Genomic DNA, 21,408 nt, shown 5'->3' with positions numbered 1-21,408 from the left:
TTATTTTACTTTTAGTTTGACCCCTTTGGCCCAACAATATAAAATAACTTTTGATTATCTGGCTTATGTTAATAAGCCTATCTCTGTTAGAATCAATTATTAAATCTCTGTTATTTGAGAAATTTTTCATTTCAGTACAACTTTTATTATTTTTTTTTTGAGTTTTTATTTTTTAAGTAAGCTCTAGGCCCAACATGGGGCTTGAACTCACAAGCCCGAGATCAGGAGTTGTGTGTTCTACTGACTGAGCCAGCCAGGCAGCTCTCAATAAAATTTTTAAATTAAATATTACTGCCTAATCATTGAAAGTAGAAGGATTACTCAGAGTAGAAGGATTTCATTATAACTGTCCAGTTGGGCATATCTGACCTTCCTGTTGTATTAGTTTAATTTGAATCGTGGTATTTCATGTATTAGAAATATTTCATATTGATTGCAGGATCTACGGAAGGCTGCAGTCCTTATCTTTGCAAATAAACAGGATATGAAAGGGTGCATGACAGCAGCTGAAATCTCTAAATACCTCACCCTTAGTTCAATTAAGGATCATCCATGGCACATTCAGTCCTGCTGTGCTTTAACAGGAGAAGGGTAAGTGCTAAACGATAGGAGGGGAGGTAACTTCTTTCAAATTTCTATCAACTTTTCTTCTTTGATCCTGTTGCCTTTTTTGTTCTTAAAGATAGTTTTTATATTGTATTTCAATTTTATAAGGTGGAAATTATTTTAGTCTGTTACTGTTGTTAAGTTACAGTTTAGCAGAGTTATTGACACATTTTTGTAACTTTTATTATAAACAAAATGTTTTACCAGAAAAAGTCAGTAACAAACATTTGAATTAAGTTGTCCCAATCCAGATTTTCAGTTGCTGTTGATTTCTTGCTTATATCATTGACTAGCTGGGGTGGTGGGGGGAGCAACTGGAATGTTGCCTGAATTAAAGAGGAAGCTTCAAAGAAATTTCACATTTTCTATAAAGGCTTAATTAAGCATGAGCTCTCAGCTTTCCACAACAGTACATCTCCTTTCTAATCAGGAGTTCTTTCAGGGGGGTTTACTTCGAAAGAGGAAACATTGGAGATAAATGCTTCTTAGAGTATATTTTTCTTTCCTAAGAACTTGAGTTTGGATAGAGTAGGCCAAAGAGAACCCAGCATGTTAGACATGACTTATCCAGTTGATTTCCAGTAGTTATTTATCCTCTAATCAACCTGACCTTCTTAGTTATGCTCATATTAGAAATAGCTTGTAATATAGTAGATGTAGACTTTTTTGACTTCTGCGACTGGGCCATAAGCATTCCATTCTTTAGAATTTAGGAGGGTAGGGCAGAGTTCCTGTTGTCTTTCTATAGTGGTTTCAGTTATTTTTTTTTTTTTTAAGATTTTATTTATTTATTTGACAGAGACATAGCGAGAGCAGGAACACAAGCAGGGCGAGCGGGAGAGGGAGAAGCAGGCTTCCCGCGGAGCAGGGAACCCGATGTGGGGCTCGATCCCAGGACCCTGGGATCATGACCTGAGCCGAAGGCAGACGCTTAATGACTGAGCCACCGAGGCACCCTGGTGGTTTCAGTTTTAATCTTAAAAGGGCGAGAGGAGTATTTGCAATCTTGATGGTAAAGCTGCCCAAGCGGTTATCTTCAAGATGAGACTGAAACCATTTCCCAATTACTCAACTAATCTGATTACCATCATTTTGTCTAAGTGAATCTTCCGCTTAAAAATTGCACTTCTTATGGTGTTACTTACATATTTCACTTACCTGTATAAATCATTATTGCAGTATCAACATTTGGGTAAGATTTAAAAATACTAAGTATGCTTTCAATTATAAATATTTCCATTTTGAAAATACTTCTATCTTTTGTTTCAGGTTATGCCAAGGTCTAGAGTGGATGACCTCCCGGATTGGTGTGAGATAACTTTTTGCTTGGAAAGAGACTGCTCTATTTATTCTGTGACATGAACATTTTCCTAGTACCTTTGGCTGCTAAGGCAGCAGCATGTTTAATTTATAACAACACAAACCTCTATGAGCAACACTTGAATCAAGTGCAGCTGAACTGGAACATAAAAAGATTTTTTCTTAACTTTTTTTTAATGCACTAATCTTCAGTTGGATGAACATAATGCATAACTATGTTTTCAGCAACATAATTCTTCTGACTGCTGATTCTAATTATTCAATGACTGCCTTGTAAGAAATGTTTTTGTCATATGTTTAATGTTTTCTGAAGTATTGTAATAACTTTAATGACCAATTTCTTGACCACCCCCTTTCCCTACCAGATAATTACTGGTTGACAAAGTAGTAGTGGAAATCATCAGGTACTGCTTGCAAACTTAACCAGCACTAACTTTTGCTCCCTCTTCAAACCACTGATCTTTTGGACAGAACTTATTATAGAGAAAGAAATCTGCCTAGAAGTTAGATATGTGTGTGTGTGTGTGCATATATATATATATATATATATATATATATATATATATGGAAGACCATCCTGAGACCTGCTTTTAAGTTAATTTCTCCCACATTATTACAAGTCATGAAATTTAAGTTACTATTAGCATGGAAATTAAGTAGGAAATTTATCTAAAAGAATTAAATTCACTTTTCTGCCTCCAACACAGGATTAGTTTTGGCTAAAAACTAATCAAGGAAAAATATTTGAAAGCCCAACTTTGATGGTAAATATTTTGGATAAATCTGATAATTTTAAAAATGTCACATTATTCAACACATACATTAACTATCGGAAATTATTAAAGGATACCAGCACTACTATCAAAACAAGACACTTGGAATATATTTTACTATCAATTATAAGCAACTTTATTATCAACAAAAAGTTCAACTATTCCATTTGCAACGGAGAGCACATCTGCTTTGGGCAATAGCTAAAGCAGAAGTACAAACATTTCGTTTCTTAAAAATTTGAAATTGTGTGAATTTGAATAGTGTTTCTACCACCAGCAGTATGTCACTTAGAAAACCATATGACTTTTCCATAAATCTATCTTAGGTTATAGTGTAATAGGCTTAAAACAGTTGCCATCTTTATAGAACATGATGTTCCGAAGTCTTTTCCTGGGTTACAGGAAACTGCTGAATTTAATCCTAGCTTTTAAAGTATTACTAGGAGATTGAAAGTTAACTCTAACATCTTATAAATTAAAAAATAGGAAGAAAAAGTCATAATCTATCCAAAGTCTATTACATATCATTCAAAAGTTTTCAAGGCAGTTGTCTAATATAAACAGAAATAGTGTGAGGACAAGTAATTTTGATCCTCTATTTCAAATGTGTGATTTTGCTATAATGAAAGGGATAAAATGCATACTTAGAGAGTAATACTTCATTTTTGCAGTATTTTTTTTTCATTTGGGTAAAAAATAGGATTCAGTGTTCATAAGAGTATCAGAATACCTGTTCAAAAGTGGTATTTTAATTTTAATATTTTTTATTGTAAATTGGTTTTACTTTTGCTCTGTTTTCAGGTATACTTGATTTATTATATTTAGTCTAATTTAGTTGAATGTGGTAACATTTTCTTTCTATTTAGTGGTAGCACACCCCCTAGAACTGAAAAATGACCAGAGGAAGGCTTTCTGGACTTTGGGAACTAGCGGTTTATTAACCTTGTCTTGAACCTTTTTCTTAGTGATTCTACACCAGGTAGAGAGTAAATTTTGTTTTTAATAAAATCCATAATCTAGAACATGAGAGAAAAGCAAACATAAATCAATATGGATGCTTTGTGGTATGTGTTTGGGGCAGGGGGCAGGAGGAATTATGAAGATACCATTTACCTAAAGCACACTTTGCCAGAGTTTCTATCTTGGTTACAGAGTTTAGCCATAAATACTGAAGATAATTCTCTTAGCTCCATCCTGAGAAAAAATATTTAATATCCCTGTATCCATTCTTATTATGAAATTTATCTTATATCTAGTAAGATTGGCTGGTTCAGTTTTCTTCTATCAAATTATATGGTTATTTTTTTATATTACCACATCAGCATTATACTGAAAGTGTTTTTAATAGTTGATTGTATTTTGTCAAACAACTACTAGTATAGATTCAAGTTTGTGGTTTAATTTTTTAAAATACAATTTATTTTCTAAATTTTTTAAAAAAGCATTTTGTTAGTTTGGGATTAGAAATGGTTTATGTTAGCTGTGTTAAAAATGAAATCGACATCCCACTAGTTTTTGTGGTAATGATTGGGAAAAGTTCAAATAGGAAATTCATGTAAGACTTTTTAAAGGTGTTTTATAGGTTCTCATTAGAGATTTCCTGTTACAGTGATATGAAAACTGATTATCCTTTACTCCAAGAGAATGTTTTGTTTGACCCAAGCGGGTATCTAATACTAAAGCATTGATTCTGACATGCATTGTCAATTAACTATAAGATACTATCTGATGAAAAATGTAAATTTGTAATTAGTGCCTTTATTCACATTTTGAGATGTTCTCAATTTTGTACTATACCTGTTCTTTAGAAGTCAGATTAACAGCTGATTAACTTGACAATGAACTAATTCGAGATTTACCCTACCCGCCAACCCTTCAGTTGCCTAGCCAAGTTTCTAGTACCTAGTGGAAAGCAAGGGACCCACCCACATTACTTTTGGGAGATTTTTCTAGATTTTATTTTTATTTTGAGGATGAAGAAATGAAAGTTTAACAAATTTAGAACTGAAATGTAACTGCCACCCAAATATGGCATTTTTCTTCATTCCCACTGTTCTTCTTGCAGTGCATTTGCGAACTCTTAGAATTAACAGGCCCTTTTATATGGGAATATACTACATAATTTGTATTGTTAGTGTAATTTAATTCCTTAAAATCTGAAATAATATATATATATAATCTATTGGAAAACTCATGGTTAAATACATGATTTTTGCTTTTAGGTTCTGTGTCAGGTGTGCTTAAAGGTATAATTTTATTCTATATTCATTAGAAGAAAGATAATAAATTCAAGTTTTATTGTTAAAAATAATTTTTAAATGGGCACTTACCCTTATAGCCAAAGTCATTTTGTTTAAGCATAAATTAACTTTTATTTTCTATAGCATAAAGAGAAAATAATTATTTTCCTATGGAAACAGTGAGTGATACAGGCAGTGCTGTAAACAATATTCTCTGAAGAGCTATGGGGAGTCAACAAAGCAAAGAAAATTTTAAAGAAAACAATAAATCTTTATATTTTTAAAAATCTTTGGTGTAGTATCTTAGGACAAATTAGAAATAGAATTGTTTGTGACTAGCACTCATTTAATTCTTAGCTATGTAAAACTATATCAGTAGAAAAATGTAGGGGTATTATGCCTATGGATGGGTAAATTCCATTGACATTTATATTTGAAGACCAACTTCATGAGTCTAATCTTTTCATCTGTGGCTTTGGATCCAAAGTATTTTATATCCAGTTCAATTCTAAAGGATCTTTTATATTTTGTTGGGATAAAGTCACTTCAAGATGCAGTCTGGTAACTTGTATGTAGTAGAATATTGTGCTGGCTGTCTAAAGAAGTGTATTTGAATCTTAATTTGACCATTACTTGTCTAGTTGAACTTAGGCGGTTACTGTTCACGGTCTTTCTGTTTTTTCCCCCATACTGAGGAACTTAAGCCAACTAGAACTCCATATCTTTTGGTTTTAAAATCCTGAATCCTTATACACTACATTAAAGTCAAAAAACTAAAAATACTAGGAAAGGACACATAATAGGAAATTAAATTCACTTTTATCTGTTCTTTGATTCCCACCTCATTATCATTTTGTTCAGTTTATGAATACAATCAAATAAGAAAATAAAGTATCAGCTAGTAACTGCTACTCAGCTTTAGTTGAGCTAAGAGCTAATGACAATGCAGAAGAGAAAATAAGCCATATTGCTAAGAAAATTCTTTTAAGCTGCTGATAAAACACCAGTGTTGTGTTTAAAATACTCTCTTCTGGAGTATATCCTGCTTATTTTCCTGGCTTTTACTAATTAGAAGTGGTCGGTTTGTTCAGAGTGTGTTGGCTTTAGATGCTACCCCAAGCTCCCAATGCTGTTTGACTTCTCAGTATTGAAACAATAGTGCAGCCGGGCTGTCAGTATTTTTGCAGACGTCCGTGTAAATCTGAGAGGAGTTTACATTCAAGGTTGGTTCCTTCCGTAATGTCTCATCCTTACTCATTTAGCATTACTGTGAAGCCTGAAATCCAAGGCTCCCAAAAAGTATTTTTTTAAGAGTTCCAGGTGGCCAAAAATAAATAGAGAAGGTCGATCAAAAAAATTTTTTTCTCCATTTTAAAGTAGAAAAAATACTGTGTTCAACAGATCCAAAATCAGTTTTAAATGTATATGATTTGGTAAAATGTTTGGGAAAGGTTAACTTGGGGGTATAGAGTCGTACCTAGAAACGAATGTCAAAACAGTTGATAGTAAAGATAAACATGAGGTAGAAAAATCTTCAAAAGGATATTAAGTAATAGAAAATGTGAATGAAGACAGTGAATTTCCCTCATTTAAGGCACTTAAAAATTACTAGAAAGTACAGTCTTTTAGTGTAGAGCTAGATATTTTACTTTTAAAGTGGCCAAAGGACCAAAGCCTGATCAGGTTTTTAGAATTTGTTGGTGTTCTCAGTCACATCTTTTTTACTTTTTTTTTAAACTGGTAACCTACATTGTCTCCTAGAAATGGAGAAATAATAAAATGTGCCGTACATATCTTTTGGAATAGATAACAGAGTTCTAGAAGAATGGAAATGTTCTCTTGCACAAACTTGTAAAATTTTAATTAAAAAGTTACCTCATTTTTCAATCCATAAGGTGCTTTGCTCAAGCTTGTGGGATGTTACACCCATAAATACCCCCTTCACCCAAACTGTGTTTGAAATATGCAAAATTCACAGCTAAGGGGTAGCATTCCTTGGATATTCTGTTTCGTTTTATTCTTGTTTGCTGCCAGCAGGGCTAATGTGGTATAGCAGATTCACTTACTGTCTTCATTAAAGCACCCAGGCAAGGGCTTAGCCAATACTTAGTTCGTTTCATTAAAAATCAAATAAGGGCAAGGAAGAACCCTAGAATTTGATCGATTGTATTCTACTGTGACTGTATTTCATTCCGTGTTTGGAAGATACCAAATGACTGTCATTTGATCTTGGTTGTGCATAATGTATTTGCATATTTTGTCCCTATTCATAAGAGATGATTATTTTAATCCTTTTACATTTTCCCTCAGGAAGTTCAGGGACTTGACAAGCCCCTCTTTTATTCTCTTGGAGTAAACTGTTCAGTGTAGTTATGAAATTTTTAATTTCGATTAAAAAAAGTTTAGCTGCTATTTCGTTAAAAGTGTGGATTATAAAATGATGGTTATGATTTTTTTCCAATTATGTAACAGTTTTTAAGTTTTACCCTATTTATCTGTTGCACAGAGCATGGTTTTTAAAAAGAAAAGAAACAAAAACTAAAAGCAATTACCGCCTAGTCCCTGGATTTCTCCTAATCAGAATATAATGGTTATAATCATTGCCATCTTCATATAAATTGGTGCTTTAGAGCATTAAAGAGGAAACAGCAGGCCCTGTAAAATATACTTCTTGCCTCAGAATGTAAAACTACTTTAAAGTGTATTTATATTTATGTTCATTTCTTAAGGTTTAAATACGAACTGTTGTTTCTACAAAAGCTGTAACAATATCTTAGCTAATTAGCTTGGTCAAAATAGATGGTATTATTATGGGCAAAATTAGGCATTGGATCTCTCTGTGGGTCCCTTGGTATTGCATAGAAGGGAAAAAAGAATGTCTTTCACACCACCAACTGTGCTTCTTAACCCCAACCAAGCAACTGAAATGTGTGCTGTTGGTTTAGTATATAGCATTAATAAAATTAAGAGCAAACCAATTACTTGATGCATTTACATCATCACTTCTTGAAAATGGTTCAAAGCATGTTCTATTAATGGTGGGGCTGTTTAAAGACCTGTTTTAAATTTTTTAATAGCTTCGTTACTGTCATAAAATGCTTTTATATGTTAAGTTTAGGTTGCTGGTACTCAAGAATTTTTTTATTTCTGCAATTATGTTATAATGAGTTGCTTGCATGCGTACTCACCCAAGTAAAAAGGATGCTGTTTGCTCTGGAATGTTCATCTTTTAGACAGGTTTTGGCTCATTTGCAATCATGGTGCAATACAGTGTAACATTCATTTGTTTTCAGTCAGCAGTTTTATTTTTGTCATAATAAATAATTACTTTTCCAATATGACACGAACCCAGTGGTTTCCTTTAAAGATAAAAATCTGTTTTAACAATCTGTTGCAAGTGATAGAAAACTACTAAGCTAACAAAGCGATGGGAATTTATTATGAGAGTGAGGGCCTGTTGTGGGTGCTTATGGAACTCAAGGAAGTCAAGGGTACAACTGGGTTTTTGGAATGGGCTAGGACCAGAGACCCAGACTCAGGGATACGGAGGAGAAACCAGAAAGCTCTTTCTCTTACCCATCTCCTTTTCACTTGTTTCCTAGGAAGTCCACATGGCAGATAATGTCCAAACCAAATAGTTCCCAGAGTTTTATCTTTGTACAAGTAAGAAATCAGATCATCATTAGGGTCTTAGTTATGTTGTTGAAAACCAACCTCCGTACTTTGGAGTCAAAATAGAACACAAAGACTGAGTTTGGGATAAAGAGGAACAATAATGATGTAGGAAAAGATGTTAGGGTTCGAAGCTGACGGCCAAGAAAGAATTCTTGAGACATCTTTGGTGCAAAAAGGTGGTTTTATTAAAGCACATGGACAGGACCCATGGGCAGAAAGAGCTGCTGCACTGGGGTTGTGAGGGGTGGCCCATTATATACTTTCGAGTTGGGAGGTGGTTAGGGATAGCATAAGTCTTGCAGGTATTTTGGAAACAAGGTTTCCAGGGCCCTGAGGGAACTAGCTATCATTAGGAAAAGGTCCTTTATTACTGTTTAGTAAAAACTCAGTCATGAGACCTTTCAGATATGTATCGGTGGGTCATAGGCTTGGGGGATGATGGCCAACATGTATCTTGGGGAGTAGAGATAAAGGAGATTTCCAAAGGAATTTTTATATATGTTAAAGTAGACTTACAGGATTCTAGGGGTCGGGCTAAGATCGCCTCTTATCCTTAGCAAAGTATTAACATCGAGGCAGCTGAGTTCCTTAGAGGAATGTCGCTCTGCCTTTTTCAAGGACTTGTCAGTGGTCTGTAAGGAGTAAGGGAATTTAGTAATTTTTCTTCTGCTTTGTTTCCCACATCAAATAGCTTTATTGCTTTGCTGGGCAAAGGAGGCTGCAGCAGGCTGACATTTAAAAACTGCATGCAGCCTACTGGGAGGAAGGGGCTGGTTTGGGGGGTAAGGGAAATAGAGGATCTAGCCAGTTTCTACATGAGTTTGTACCTGCTGCCAGCCTTGTTGGTCATGTTTTCAGGGTGGTTCAGGGTTCCTGAGGCAAAAGACCAAGAAGGGAGGAGGGGAGGTGTGCGGAAGAGAGAAAAAAGGTTACTTAGTTTAAAATCGAGCCTTGCCATGGCCTTAATATGGCCATTTTGATTTTTGTTCAGCTTTTTGCTTTTAGTCGGTTTCAGTTACAGTTTCATATTCCCCAGGGACATTGTTCATTTCCCTTCAGTGAGTCAGTTTCTCTTTCTGGTCTGAACAACTGTGGCCTGGTGGAAGGTACAAAGTACCAGAGAAGAGGAATCCCTGGGCTGTAGGCAGGCAATCCAAGAGGGGTGTGTGTGGTATAAAAGGAAAAAATTTGGTCTTTGAACCCTGGTCCTGAGAAAAAGCTCCTCAAACTCTTGGAATTTCCTGAATGATTGTAGTGTCTTTTATCATTCATAAGAAGGCTCTTTTGAGCTCATGTAAATGAGGTGACTCAGGGTGGGCCCCTAGATAGGCTCAGAGTGGAGCTGGTCACAAGGAATACTAAATGATTAGAAGGTTGGAGCTTTCAGCTCCGCCTACTGGCCTCTGGAAGGGGAAGATGGAGGAGGGGTGCTGCTGATGAAGCTCTGTGAAAGCTCTTTTTTTAGCTTTATTTTTTTAATTTTTAATTTTTTTTTTTTAAGATTTTATTTTTTTAAGTAATCTCTACACCCAACATGGGGCTCGAACTCAGAACCTCGAGATCAAGTGTCACATGCTTCACCGACTGAGCCAGCTAGGCACCCCTCTGAGAACTCTTGGACAAGACTAATAAGCTTCTGGGTCAATGAACACATCAATATGAAAAATGAAATAATGAATGAATATAATGAAAATTTATGAATATAACGAAAATTTATGATCTTGTCCAATATTAGATTATATCTCAACTTTTTAAAGTTTATTTTTAATTTTTTTGATTTTTATTTTTTAAGATGAGCCAAAGGCAGATGCTTAACCGACTGAGCCACCCAGGCACCCAACTATTACTCATTTATAGATGGCCAAATACAGGGGCATTGATAAGGGAGTCCTCGTTAATCACATGGTTAAACTGACTTAACAATGCTCTGTAGCTTCCACATACAATTTATATGTAGTTCTCTTTTTTTTTTTTTTTACTAGTGACACTTTTCTTTAATAATGCACAGCAATACCCATGACACAGTGCACTCATTACTTGGACTGATGATCGGACCTCCAGCTCTAAGAAAGATCCAATTTAAGGGAAATAAACACCCAAAACAGCAGCAATGACTCTTAACAAGAGGAGTACTCAGGAAAGGAAGCAGTAACTACCTTGTCTGGACTAAAAAGGTTGGAATATACTTTAAAAATGTACAAGGAGGAGGCGCCTGGTGGCTCAGTCGTTAAGCGTCTGCCTTTGGCTCAGGTCATGGTCCCAGGGTCTTGGGATCGAGCCCCACATCGGGCTCTCTGCTCAGCGGGAAGCCTGCTTCTCCCTCTCCCGCTCCCACTGCTTGTGTTCCTGCTCTCGCTGTGTCTCTCTGTCAAATAAATAAATAAAATCTTTAAAAAAATAATAAAAAAAAATGTACAAGGAGTTGTGGGAGTATCCCATAACTTGGAAGTAGTTACAACCAAAGGAAAAAGGCTTTTTTTTTTTTTATACTGGGGACACAAAAGGGAGGGGTAGAGGAGTGGGAGAAGAGTCAGCAACTCACCATGGTTACCACACTCACCCTTTCCTATTGCCACTCTTGCCATAGGAGCTCAGATCTTAAACCAAGAAAAGATAAAACCTTCCGTATAAAGGACATTACTCATGCTGCCCTCCAGACACACTAACAATCTAGCTGAGGCTCTAAGGTTAACACCCATCTAAATGCTCTATTCACCAAGGATGTTAAGAGTCCACCCTCTAGAACAGTGAAAAAACATTGCCATTATTGCCCCCCAAACCCCAATATCTCCTCCTCAGAAACTCCTAAAATCAGACTTTTATTCTGGAGTGAATTATTCTGGAGCCTCATCCTCCAAACAGAACCTCTTGGTAAATGCATAATAGAAAACCAATAAGAGCTATACCCCTTTAAAGACACCAGTTATCTAAAAACTAGTTATTTAATGACTACTTATCTTTATTGGGAAATTATGAGTTGGGGGGGTGGTTAACAGGGATTCTGCTCTCAGAAGTATTGCTTAGGATGCTCTTGCCAGGTTCTTTATATGTAAAATGAGGTATAATGCTGATACTGGGCTGAGGCAATAAATTCAGAGTGAACCAATGAAATGTGCTCTACCAAGAAAAGGGAAAAAATTAAAGACAAGATAATTGGGGAAATCAAAGGAAAGGATTTCTGTGCTCACAGGCATAAAAGTCTTAGGAGTTCCAAACTAAAGCCATGCGGTAGACACTGACCTAACTAAGGTAAAGTCTTTAAATCCCATGCAATCTCCCATTTTAAGTCCATCACCCACAATGCTTCCCCATCAACACCAACAGCTGTATCTCTACCCCCAAACCCCTCCCTTTACTTATCCAACCTATTTTCTGCATACAGCCTATGTTCAGCCCTCCTCCAAAGAGGGTGGTTCACCTTGAAACTCTCTGTTGTCAAGGCCCCTGAGGGCCTCCACTGCATCCTCTGCCCGCTCCATGTGTACGAAGGCATAATCTTTCATGATGTCACATTCGATGACTGGACCGTACTCCCCAAACTTGGCCCAAAGCTCTTTGTTGGCACAAGTGGGACTGATGTTGCCCACATGCAACTTTGTGGAGGTTTTGCTCTTATTCTTGCTGGCTTCCACGTTGATGTTCACCCCGTGCAGCTTGTAGTGGTGTAGGTTGAATATGGCATCCTCGGCTGCCTTCTTTTTATTTTTTTATTTTAATTTTTTTATTGTTATGTTAATCCCCATACATTACATCATTAGTTTTTTTTGTTTTTTTTTTTTAAAGATTTATTTATTTGAGAGAGCGAGAATGAGAGAGAGTACATGGGGGGGGAGGGTCAGAGGGAGAAGCAGACTCCCCGCTGAGCAGGGAGCCCGATGTGGGACTCGATCCAGGGACTCCAGGATCATGATCTGAGCCGAAGGCAGTCGCTTAACCAGCTGAGCCACCCAGGCGCCCACATCATTAGTTTTTGATGTAGTGTTCCATGATTCATTGTTTGTGCATAACACCCAGTGCTCCATGCAGAATGTGCCCTCCTCAATACCCACCACCAGGCTAACCCATCCCCCATCCCCCTCCCCTCTAGAACCCTCAGTTTGTTTCTCAGAGTCCATAGTCTCTCATGGTTTGTCTCCCCCTCCGATTTCCCCCCTTCATTCTTCCCCTCCTTCTAGCTTCTTTTTTTTTTAACATATAATGTATTATTTGTTTCAGAGGTACAGGTCTGTGATTCAACAGTCTTACACAATTCACAGCGCTCACCATAGCACATACACTCCCCAGTGTCTATCACCCAGCTGCCCCATACCTCCAACCCCACCACCCACTCCAGCAACCCTCAGTTTATTTCCTGAGATTAAGAATTCCTCATATCAGTGAGGTCATATGATACATGTCTTTCTCTGATGGACTTATTTCGCTCAGCATAACACCCTCCAGTTCCAACCATGTTGTTGCAAATGGCAAGATCTCATTCCTTTTGATGGCTGCATAATATTCCATTATATATATATATATATATATATATATATATATACCACCTCTTCTTTATCCATTCATCTGTCGATGGACATCTTGGCTCTTTCATATGATCCAGCAATTGCACTACTGGGTATTTACCCCAAAGATACAAATGTAGGGATCCGAAGGGGTACGTGCACCTCAATGTTTATAGCAGCAATGTCCACAATAGCCTTGGCCACCTTCTTGTCCTCTGTGTGCACAAAGCCGTAGTTCTTTTTTTTTTTTTTTTTTTTTTAAAGATTTTATTTATTTATTTGAGAGAGAGAACACATGAGAGGGGATAGGGTCGGAGGGCAAAGCAGACTCCCTGCCGAGCAGGGAGCCCGATGCGGGACTCGATCCCGGGACTCCAGGATCATGACCTGAGCCGAAGGCAGTCGCTTAACCAACTGAGCCACCCAGGCGCCCACAAAGCCGTAGTTCTTAATGATGTCACATTCCAGCACCTTCCCATACTGCTCAAAGAGTGAGCAGATCTCCTGCTCTGTGGCCTCCTGGGGCAGGTTTCCAATGAACAGCTTCACCATCTCGACACAGCCCGCATGGAAATCAAGCAGGGGCTCTTCCTCGAGGTGCAGACACTTCCTACAAAACGCTAAAATAGCGGCTATATGTAGTTCTCTTAATATCCCTGTCATTTTCTCATCCCTAGCCTAAGCTTGCTTGAAACATGCTTCATGGGAGTGGAGTTTTTTGTTTTCTAAACCAAAAAGTCTGATGTCAAAGTATATTTTTTAAAGTATAAAACTCCCACTTAACTATATAGTGAGCACTTGTCAAAGATTTACTTAAGTTGGTAATTAAAGAAATAGCAGTCTATAAAGCTGATTCAAAGGAGTACACATCAGAAAAACTTACATTGTCTTCATGTTTCCAACTAACTTTATATAGAGTCTGGGTCCTAACTGATAGTAAATAGTAGCTCAAACAGAGCTGCATCATCTTGTGGAAAGTCAGATAGTTCTTCAGCAGACTTGGTAGACAATGCCCTAGTAAGACTTTGAAAGAGCATAGTAATCTTTCCGTCTTATTTCCAAGTTTTGGATACATTTTTAAAAGAATTTCTTTTTTTATTTTATTAAAACCCTGGCCTATCGAAATACGGAATACAAAGTGGGCTGCAGGGAAGGGAATCAGCTAACCAAGTGACAGGACTTTTTTGGTGAAAAAGGGTGAAATCTAGCATAAATATCCAACTAGTGCAAAACAGGTTCTCTGACTTGCCATCTCAAAACCCAGGATGGTTCAAACCAGAATAATGATGCAGACCATCTCGTGCAACCAAGAGCTACTGGGAAACCAAACTAGAATGCTCTCTGGGCAGTGGTTTGGTAGCTTCGCAGAACTTGCCCTATATTACAGTTGATTCAGGAAGTGGCCATGTGACACATGAGAGACTGTTTCGGTTCAGGACACCTTTAGCTCAGGAAGCTGAGAAAGGCAGAGAAAAAACTTGTCCCCGGAAGCCTTCACAAAGAATGCAGCCCTGCTGGCAACTGGATTTTAAACTATAGTTCTGGAATACATTTTTGTTCTTTTAAGCCGTTAAATCCGTGATAATTTGTTACAGCAGCAACAGGAAATGATTATAGGACCATATGTGTTTTCCCAAACTATTAAAGATCAGTGAACTAGGGTGCCTGGGTGGCTCAGTCGTTAAGCATCTGCCTTCAGCTCAGGTCATGATCCCAGGGTCCTGGGATCGAGTCCCACATCGGGATCCCGGCTCGGCGGGAAGCCTGCTTCTCCCACTCTCTCTCTCTGTCGAAAAATAAAAATAAAATCTAAAATAAATAAATAAATAAAGATCAGTGAACTAGAGAAAATCTAGCAGAGATTTTACTTGGGAGAAGCAGTCAATGTGTGGTTTTCGTGGCTCTTCCGGACAGAAAAAAAAAAACTAGTTAGGTATTAAATGAATCAAGCTTTATAAATTTTAAAACCTCATTTTTCCTTACATTTTTAAGTTCAACTTTTTTTGTTTCAATTTTATTGAGACATAATTGACATACAGCACTGTATAAGTTTAAGGTATATAGCATAAGGACCCGACTTACATACATTGTGAAATGATTATCATGATAAGTTTAGTTAACATCTGTCATCTCATACAGATACAAAAAAGATGGAAAAAAGGTTTTTTATGATAAGAACTTTTAGGATTTACTGTCTTAGCAGCTTTCAAATATACTCTTCAGCAGTGTTAACTATAGGAATCATGTTGTCCATTCCATCCCCCGCCCTGATTTATCTTTTAACTGGAAGTTTGTACCTTTTGAACTACCTTCAGAGGTTCAATTTATAATCTTAAATTCAACTTATAAATAACTATTAAAATGTTCATAGTTCTAAGAGTTGGTTTCAAGGAAACTATTATTTAGTCCATTATTGAACATAGTTAATTAGGGGTGCCTGGGTGGCTGTCAGTTAAGTGTCTGACTTCCTCTCAGGTCATGCTTTCAAGGTGGGATTGAGCCTCCGCTTCTCAGTTGGGCTCCATGCTCAGCGGGGAGTCTGCTTGTCCCTCTCCCTCTGTCCCTCCTCCCACCCCCCCACCCCCGCTCGTGCTCCCTCAAATAAATATAAATAAAATCTTTTTAAAAATCTTAAGAAATAATTAAATCATCTTAAACAATTTTAAAGTGTATCTAAAGATATCTTTGAATATTTTAAATACTTCAGATCTGACTAAACCTTCCCATGTACTTAGTTAATTCTAGTAAATCTAACAAATGTATTAAATGTAATAGATCCTCGCTTTCTTCATTCATGTATTTTAAGTTAGAATCATAAGTTAGTGTGTTAGATTCTTTAATATGACAAATCTTAAATATTACACATATTCTACATACTAAGTAGGCATAGGATATTCTTAAACCTCACACAAAAGCGTTATACTATGGGTTTGACTTACTTAACCTCCGTATATTGATTCTTCGTTTAAAAGACCCTTCTTTATTTAAAAAGGACCCTTCCCGCTGAGAAAACAATTGTATAGTCCTAAGCAAAGTTGACTTCTCATGTTAGGGGCTGAGATTTTTAAGGAGATTTTGTGACTTGGTGCTGTAGTTACTGGAGAGGATTCTTCTGGCGCAGAAACAAATATAACATGAATTCTGCGATAGAGAATCCATGCCTTCCAAATGAGGTTGGTTATTCTGTCATTTCTTTCTCCTTAATCACCTTACTTTTTTGGTAGATGACTTGAAGTATATAACTTGAAGTCAGGAAACTTTATACTTGATAGCAATTGTCTAGTCTATTTATTGCTTGATTCTATTCTGAATTATTTTCGTGTTCTATTTAAATTACAGCTGATTGAATTCTGCCCATTTAAAAAAAAACCAGGATTACTTCTAGCACTGGATCCAGTTGCTGAGCCAACGAGAAATGGGAAGCCAATAGACAGTTACTGGGGAATTGGTAGATAGATGAGATGTAGCCACAGTTTTTAAGAATGTGTTTGAGAGGATCAGATAACTAATTGTCATGAGTTAAAATAACATATACCATTTTGAGCATTCCACATGCCACGCCCTTTGCTAACCGCTATATTAGCTCATTTTGCTACAACAACCTTATGAAGGCAAAAGTATTTATTGCAGTTAGGAAGCAGACTCTGAGAGGTAAAGTGATCTGCCCAAAGTCACAAGGTTAGTAAGCACAGCCAGGATTCAAAACAGCTGTCTGTCATTTTAAAGTTGTTGTTGTTGTTGTCGTTTTTCAAGATTTTATCCATTCATTTGAGACACAGAGATACAGAGAGAGAGAGAGAGAGAGAGAGAGAGAGAAAGCATGAGCAGGGAGAGAGGCAGAGGGAGAGGGAGAAGCAGGCTCCCCGCTGAGCCAGGAGCCCGACCCCAGGACCCTGGGATCATGACCCGAGCCGAAGGCAGACGCTTAACCATCTGAGCCACCCAGGCGCCCCTCATTCTAAAGTTGTTAACTATCATGGAGAAAGTTCTAGAAGCTTTTCATACTGGCTTCCTTTTCTCCTAATAACAGAATGAAAGGGACATGGAAAAGTTCCCTATAAGTACGCTTTGCCCGCTAAGGAAGCCCAGGCATAATGGAAGTCCCTTGGCTAGAGTTTGGATTCTGAACAGAGATCCTGTGCTCAGAAGAGGCAGACAGGGCTGGGAGAAGAATTCTCATTCTCGGGGTAATCTTAACTATATGCCTGATGGAACGAAATAAAGACTCTCTAAATTCCTCTGCTTAAAAACGAAACAGAAGTAAAAGTAAAGAAAAACAGTGGTTCTTTTTGAAACCTATTCTTTTCTGTTCCTTCCTTCCTCATTGGCATTATAATTTCCTTGTTTTTGTGAATTTGCAACTTACATAAAGTCCATAAAATGATGGTACAACTTAATAAATAAGGTGAACATACGTCCGCACTACTGGTCATTGTCTTCTCAGTCTCTGCAGTGTTCCTCCCTGAAAATGGCCACCTTCATTGGGTTATGGCCACCACTCTCATTGGACGTATTCAAGACCATCTTCTGCCTCCAAACGGTGGGCCTGGGGCTGTGACTGATTCTCCCCAAAAGAACCCACAGAGCTCCTCAGAGAAGGGTTTGCACATTATTGCGATAAAGAGAAATCTGTTGGGGAAAAAGCTTTCGTCTCTCATCTGTGTCTTTTATTTCCTGGATCCTGTGGTATAGAGATTGTTCCAATATAAGCTAATAAGGAAAAACAGAGAGAATCAGAACTCAGCACTGATAAATTTTACTGAATGAAACTTTACTTTAATGAAATCCTCAGCAGCCGTGGATATTAATGCCAATGACACATAATTTCCAGGGACACCAGTGGATTCCCCCTCTGTGGATAGAGCCCTGAATTTCTAGTGAGTCTCCCTTGGTGATCTCTTCCACTAAGAGACAGATTTTGACGCACTTTCTTGCTGGAGAAACTGGATACCCCTGCTTTTTAAGGGGGAAGAGCAATCTATGTGCTGATGAAGGTGAGAATAAAAAGGTTTTATGCTCCAGATTCAAGAAAAAGAGACTTTCCTTTCGCTGTAATCCCACAGGTCAGCACAAAACTCAGTCAATCATTGATAGCCTCACATCGGTACATATGACTTTGACAGTCAGTTAGTGATGGCTCAGTGCTTTGGAAAGTCAGTCAACCAATAAGCAGCCAATCAATAACATGCTTCCACGTTGGGGGAATTTGATAAAGAGTCTGAAATTCTCCCAATCTCTGAATTCCATTCAGACTGTATATAAGATCACCTTGTGCTTTGTTCATAGAGACTAATGCTTAGCATAGTGGTTCCCAGTGCATAGTGTCGGCAGTTAGGAACACAGACCTATCAAATTAGAAACTTTGGAGATTGGGGCCCAGTAATCTGTGTGTCAACAAGCTCTTCAGGTGATGCTAAGGCATGTTAAGAAAACCACTGGCTTATAAGTCAGATTCTTCCTTGCTTTGAAAGAAAGATCTGTTTCAGACTGATGACCTCTTCCTTCATCAAAGTGAGACTGTTACTATTTCTGTAGGAAAGGCTGAGAGAGTAGATGGAGGGGAAAGGGTGGGGCTCATCTTACCATGGATGGAAGTGAACCCCAGAAAGGGAAAAGAAGGGTTGCTTTGGCTTAACATTGATTGGGAATTCCTGTTGAAAACATGAGATTAGCCACCACAATACAAGCTTGCTAGAGTCACTACGGGAAAGAGATTTAGGTTGGCCGACTCCCATCTAAGATTAGCCTGGAAAAGTACAATGTCTAGGCTTTGAGGCGACTCTATATCTCCAGGCTAGTGGTGAGTGTGAACGAGACGTAAAACCAGGGTATACCCTGAGAGTCGGTAAAATACCCTGAGACTGTGAATACCCCGAGAGTGGGTGAAAGCCTTGTGTATTCCCAGCAAGCAGGTATGATGGAAGGGGAATCTAACCATTGCCAGAAGTAGCCCTTTTCTTTTCTTCCTTCCTTTTTTTTTTTTTTTTAAAGAGAGAGAAAGAGAGGGTGCATGCTCTCGAGTTTGAGGGTGTCGGAAGGGAGAAGGAGAGAAAGAATCTCAAGGAGGCTCTGCCCCCAGCACAGAGCCCAACTTGGGGCTGGATCTCACATCCGAGATCATGACCTGAGCCAAAAATCAAGAGTCCCACGCTTAACCAACTGAGTCACCCAGGCACCCCACCCTTTTCTTTTTTTCTTTAGCAGATTTATCATTGTCTGAGGTTTATTGAAATTATTACAAGCACAGCAGAAATATTCAAACAACTCCACGTGGTCTTTTAAAATTCATCCCAACTGTAGGCTGAGTGACCTGCAGGTTGGATCCACTGCCGAAGCCCAAGAGCTTCAGCAGTTCCTTAGGGTCACCATCGATTGCAGTGATCTCCTGATCCAGGGCTTAGACCCTAGGACCATAATTCTCTCTCCTCGTCCTGCAGCTGGTTGGAGCTACCTCTCATAGGTATCTCTGAATCTGCTCCATCAGATGTGTGGCGTAGCCTGCTGTCCGGTGGCGGAGTTTCTTGCTGGGAATGATGGTGATCTCCTCACACATGTGCTTGTTGGTGTGGAAGCTGTTGTCCAGGCGCACGTAGTACTTCTCCATGATGACCCAGGCTACTGCCTTCATAGTTTTGGTGCGAGTGTGGCCCACGTTGGCGGTTCTCTGATTAAAAAAAGCTGTAGTAGATTTTTTTTTAAAGAGTGGTTTTAGGTTCACAGCAAAATGGAGTAAAAGGTACAGAGATTTCCCATACGCCCCTTGCCCCGTCCATATGCACAGCCTTCCCCTCCATCAGTAGCCTGCACTAGAGTGGTACATTCTCTACAGTTAATGAACTTATATTGATACATCATTATCATTCAAAGTCCATGGTTTATTTTAGGGTTCACTCTCAGTTGTTGTACATTCTAAGAGTTTTGACAAAAATATAATGACATGAACCAGTATAGTATCCTACAGGAGAGTTTCCCTAGCCTAAAAATCCTCCCTGCTCCACCTATTCATCCCTCCTCTTCCGTTCAGGCTGCTATAAAGAAATGCCATAGACTGGGTCACCTGAACCACAGTATTTAATTCTCACAGTTGTAGGGGCAGGAAGTCCAGGACTAAGGCCCCGGCAGATTTGGTATCTATTGAGGACCCGCTGCCTAGTTCACAGACAGCATGTTCTCCCTGTGTCCTTACGTGGTAGAAGGGGTGCAGGAGCTCTCTGGGGTTCATAATGGGCATAAATCCCATTCCTGAGGGCTCCACCTTCATGACCTAATCACCTCCCAAAGACCCCACCTCCTTATACCATTGCATATGATTTGGGGGCGGGGCAGAGTCTATATCATTATCTGTTTTCTCTCTTCTAGGACTGACGTATGGTAGCATAGGCAGTGTACTGCCCAACTCCAGGGCAGACCACAGTCCCGTGGGACTGGTCTTCTGCCATGACACTGCTGTACAACAAGCTATTGTCACAGGTGGTCTCTTAATAGGTCTTGTGCTCAGTCCATTCTTGGCTCCTTTCTCTCTGTCACTCATGGATCCAGAGCAATCTTTCAAAAGCACAAATCAGATTAATTCTCCCTTCTTGAAACTCTTAGTAGCTTGCTCATTGTCTGTCATCTGTCTCCAGATGATGAGACCCCAAGCAGCCCCTGCACAATCAGCCATACCCTTTTCCCACTAATCTTTTAGTTCCACAAGAGCATCGGGCCTCCTCCCATTCCGGAGCCTTTGCCTGGGCTGTTTACCCTCCTGGGAATGCTCTTTCTTTCTGCTTTGCTTATCCTTTGGATCTCTGTTTAAAAATACCTTCTTTAGAGAAGTCATACCTGATCTCTTGAGTAGACCAAGTCCCGCTTCCAGTAAACTCTTTCTTAGTCCCCTGTATTTTTATAATTTTATATGATTGATTAATGTTTCATCCCCAGGAGACTATTAGCTCGTAGAGAGCGGGGACTGTGTCTCTTTCATGTGGCATTCCCCCTCAGTGCCTATCACAATGCTTAGCCCATAGTAGGCATGTATTAAATACTTGTTGAATGAATAGATAAATGAACTGAAAAAAAAAAAAAAAACCCCACAAAACTGGACTTAGATTGGGCAACGTGGGTGTTAGTGAAAGCACCAATAACCAATGTGTGATGTTGAATAGAGTATAGAATCTTTGTTGACCTCAGTTTCTTCCACTGGAGATGAAGAGATTGAAGATTATCTTGCTGTCCTCTTTAGTTGTGAAGCTCTTTGATTATATGGATGGCCATCTGTTCCCGATTTTTTAAAAAAGTATATATTAGGTTGTA

The 21,408-nt window shown here is 38.4% G+C and overlaps 1 protein-coding gene and 1 pseudogene across 2 annotated transcripts in view; one reads left to right on the top strand and one right to left on the bottom strand.

The window, feature by feature from the left end:
* Positions 1-7,321, top strand: part of ARL5B (ADP ribosylation factor like GTPase 5B) — a 45,812-nt gene extending 38,491 nt beyond the window's left edge. Inside the window, exons 5-6 of one of the 2 annotated variants that reach the window (XM_035021524.1) lie at positions 440-591; positions 1,876-7,321. In XM_035021524.1, coding sequence (XP_034877415.1) covers positions 440-591; positions 1,876-1,924 — 201 coding nt within the window. In that variant the 3' untranslated portion in view covers positions 1,925-7,321. The remainder of the gene's footprint in view (positions 1-439; positions 592-1,875) is intronic. The other variant, XM_035021525.1, reaches the window with a different exon arrangement.
* A 12,048-nt stretch (positions 7,322-19,369) lies between these two features.
* On the bottom strand, positions 19,370-20,552 carry LOC118021961 (annotated as a pseudogene).
* Positions 20,553-21,408: the final 856 nt, after the last annotated feature.

This window comes from Mirounga leonina, unplaced genomic scaffold, assembly GCF_011800145.1.
Source record: "Mirounga leonina isolate KUSES-001 unplaced genomic scaffold, KU_Mleo_1.0 Mir_175, whole genome shotgun sequence".
NCBI lineage: Eukaryota > Metazoa > Chordata > Mammalia > Carnivora > Phocidae > Mirounga > Mirounga leonina.
This window is presented reverse-complemented; position numbering and strand designations above follow the sequence as displayed.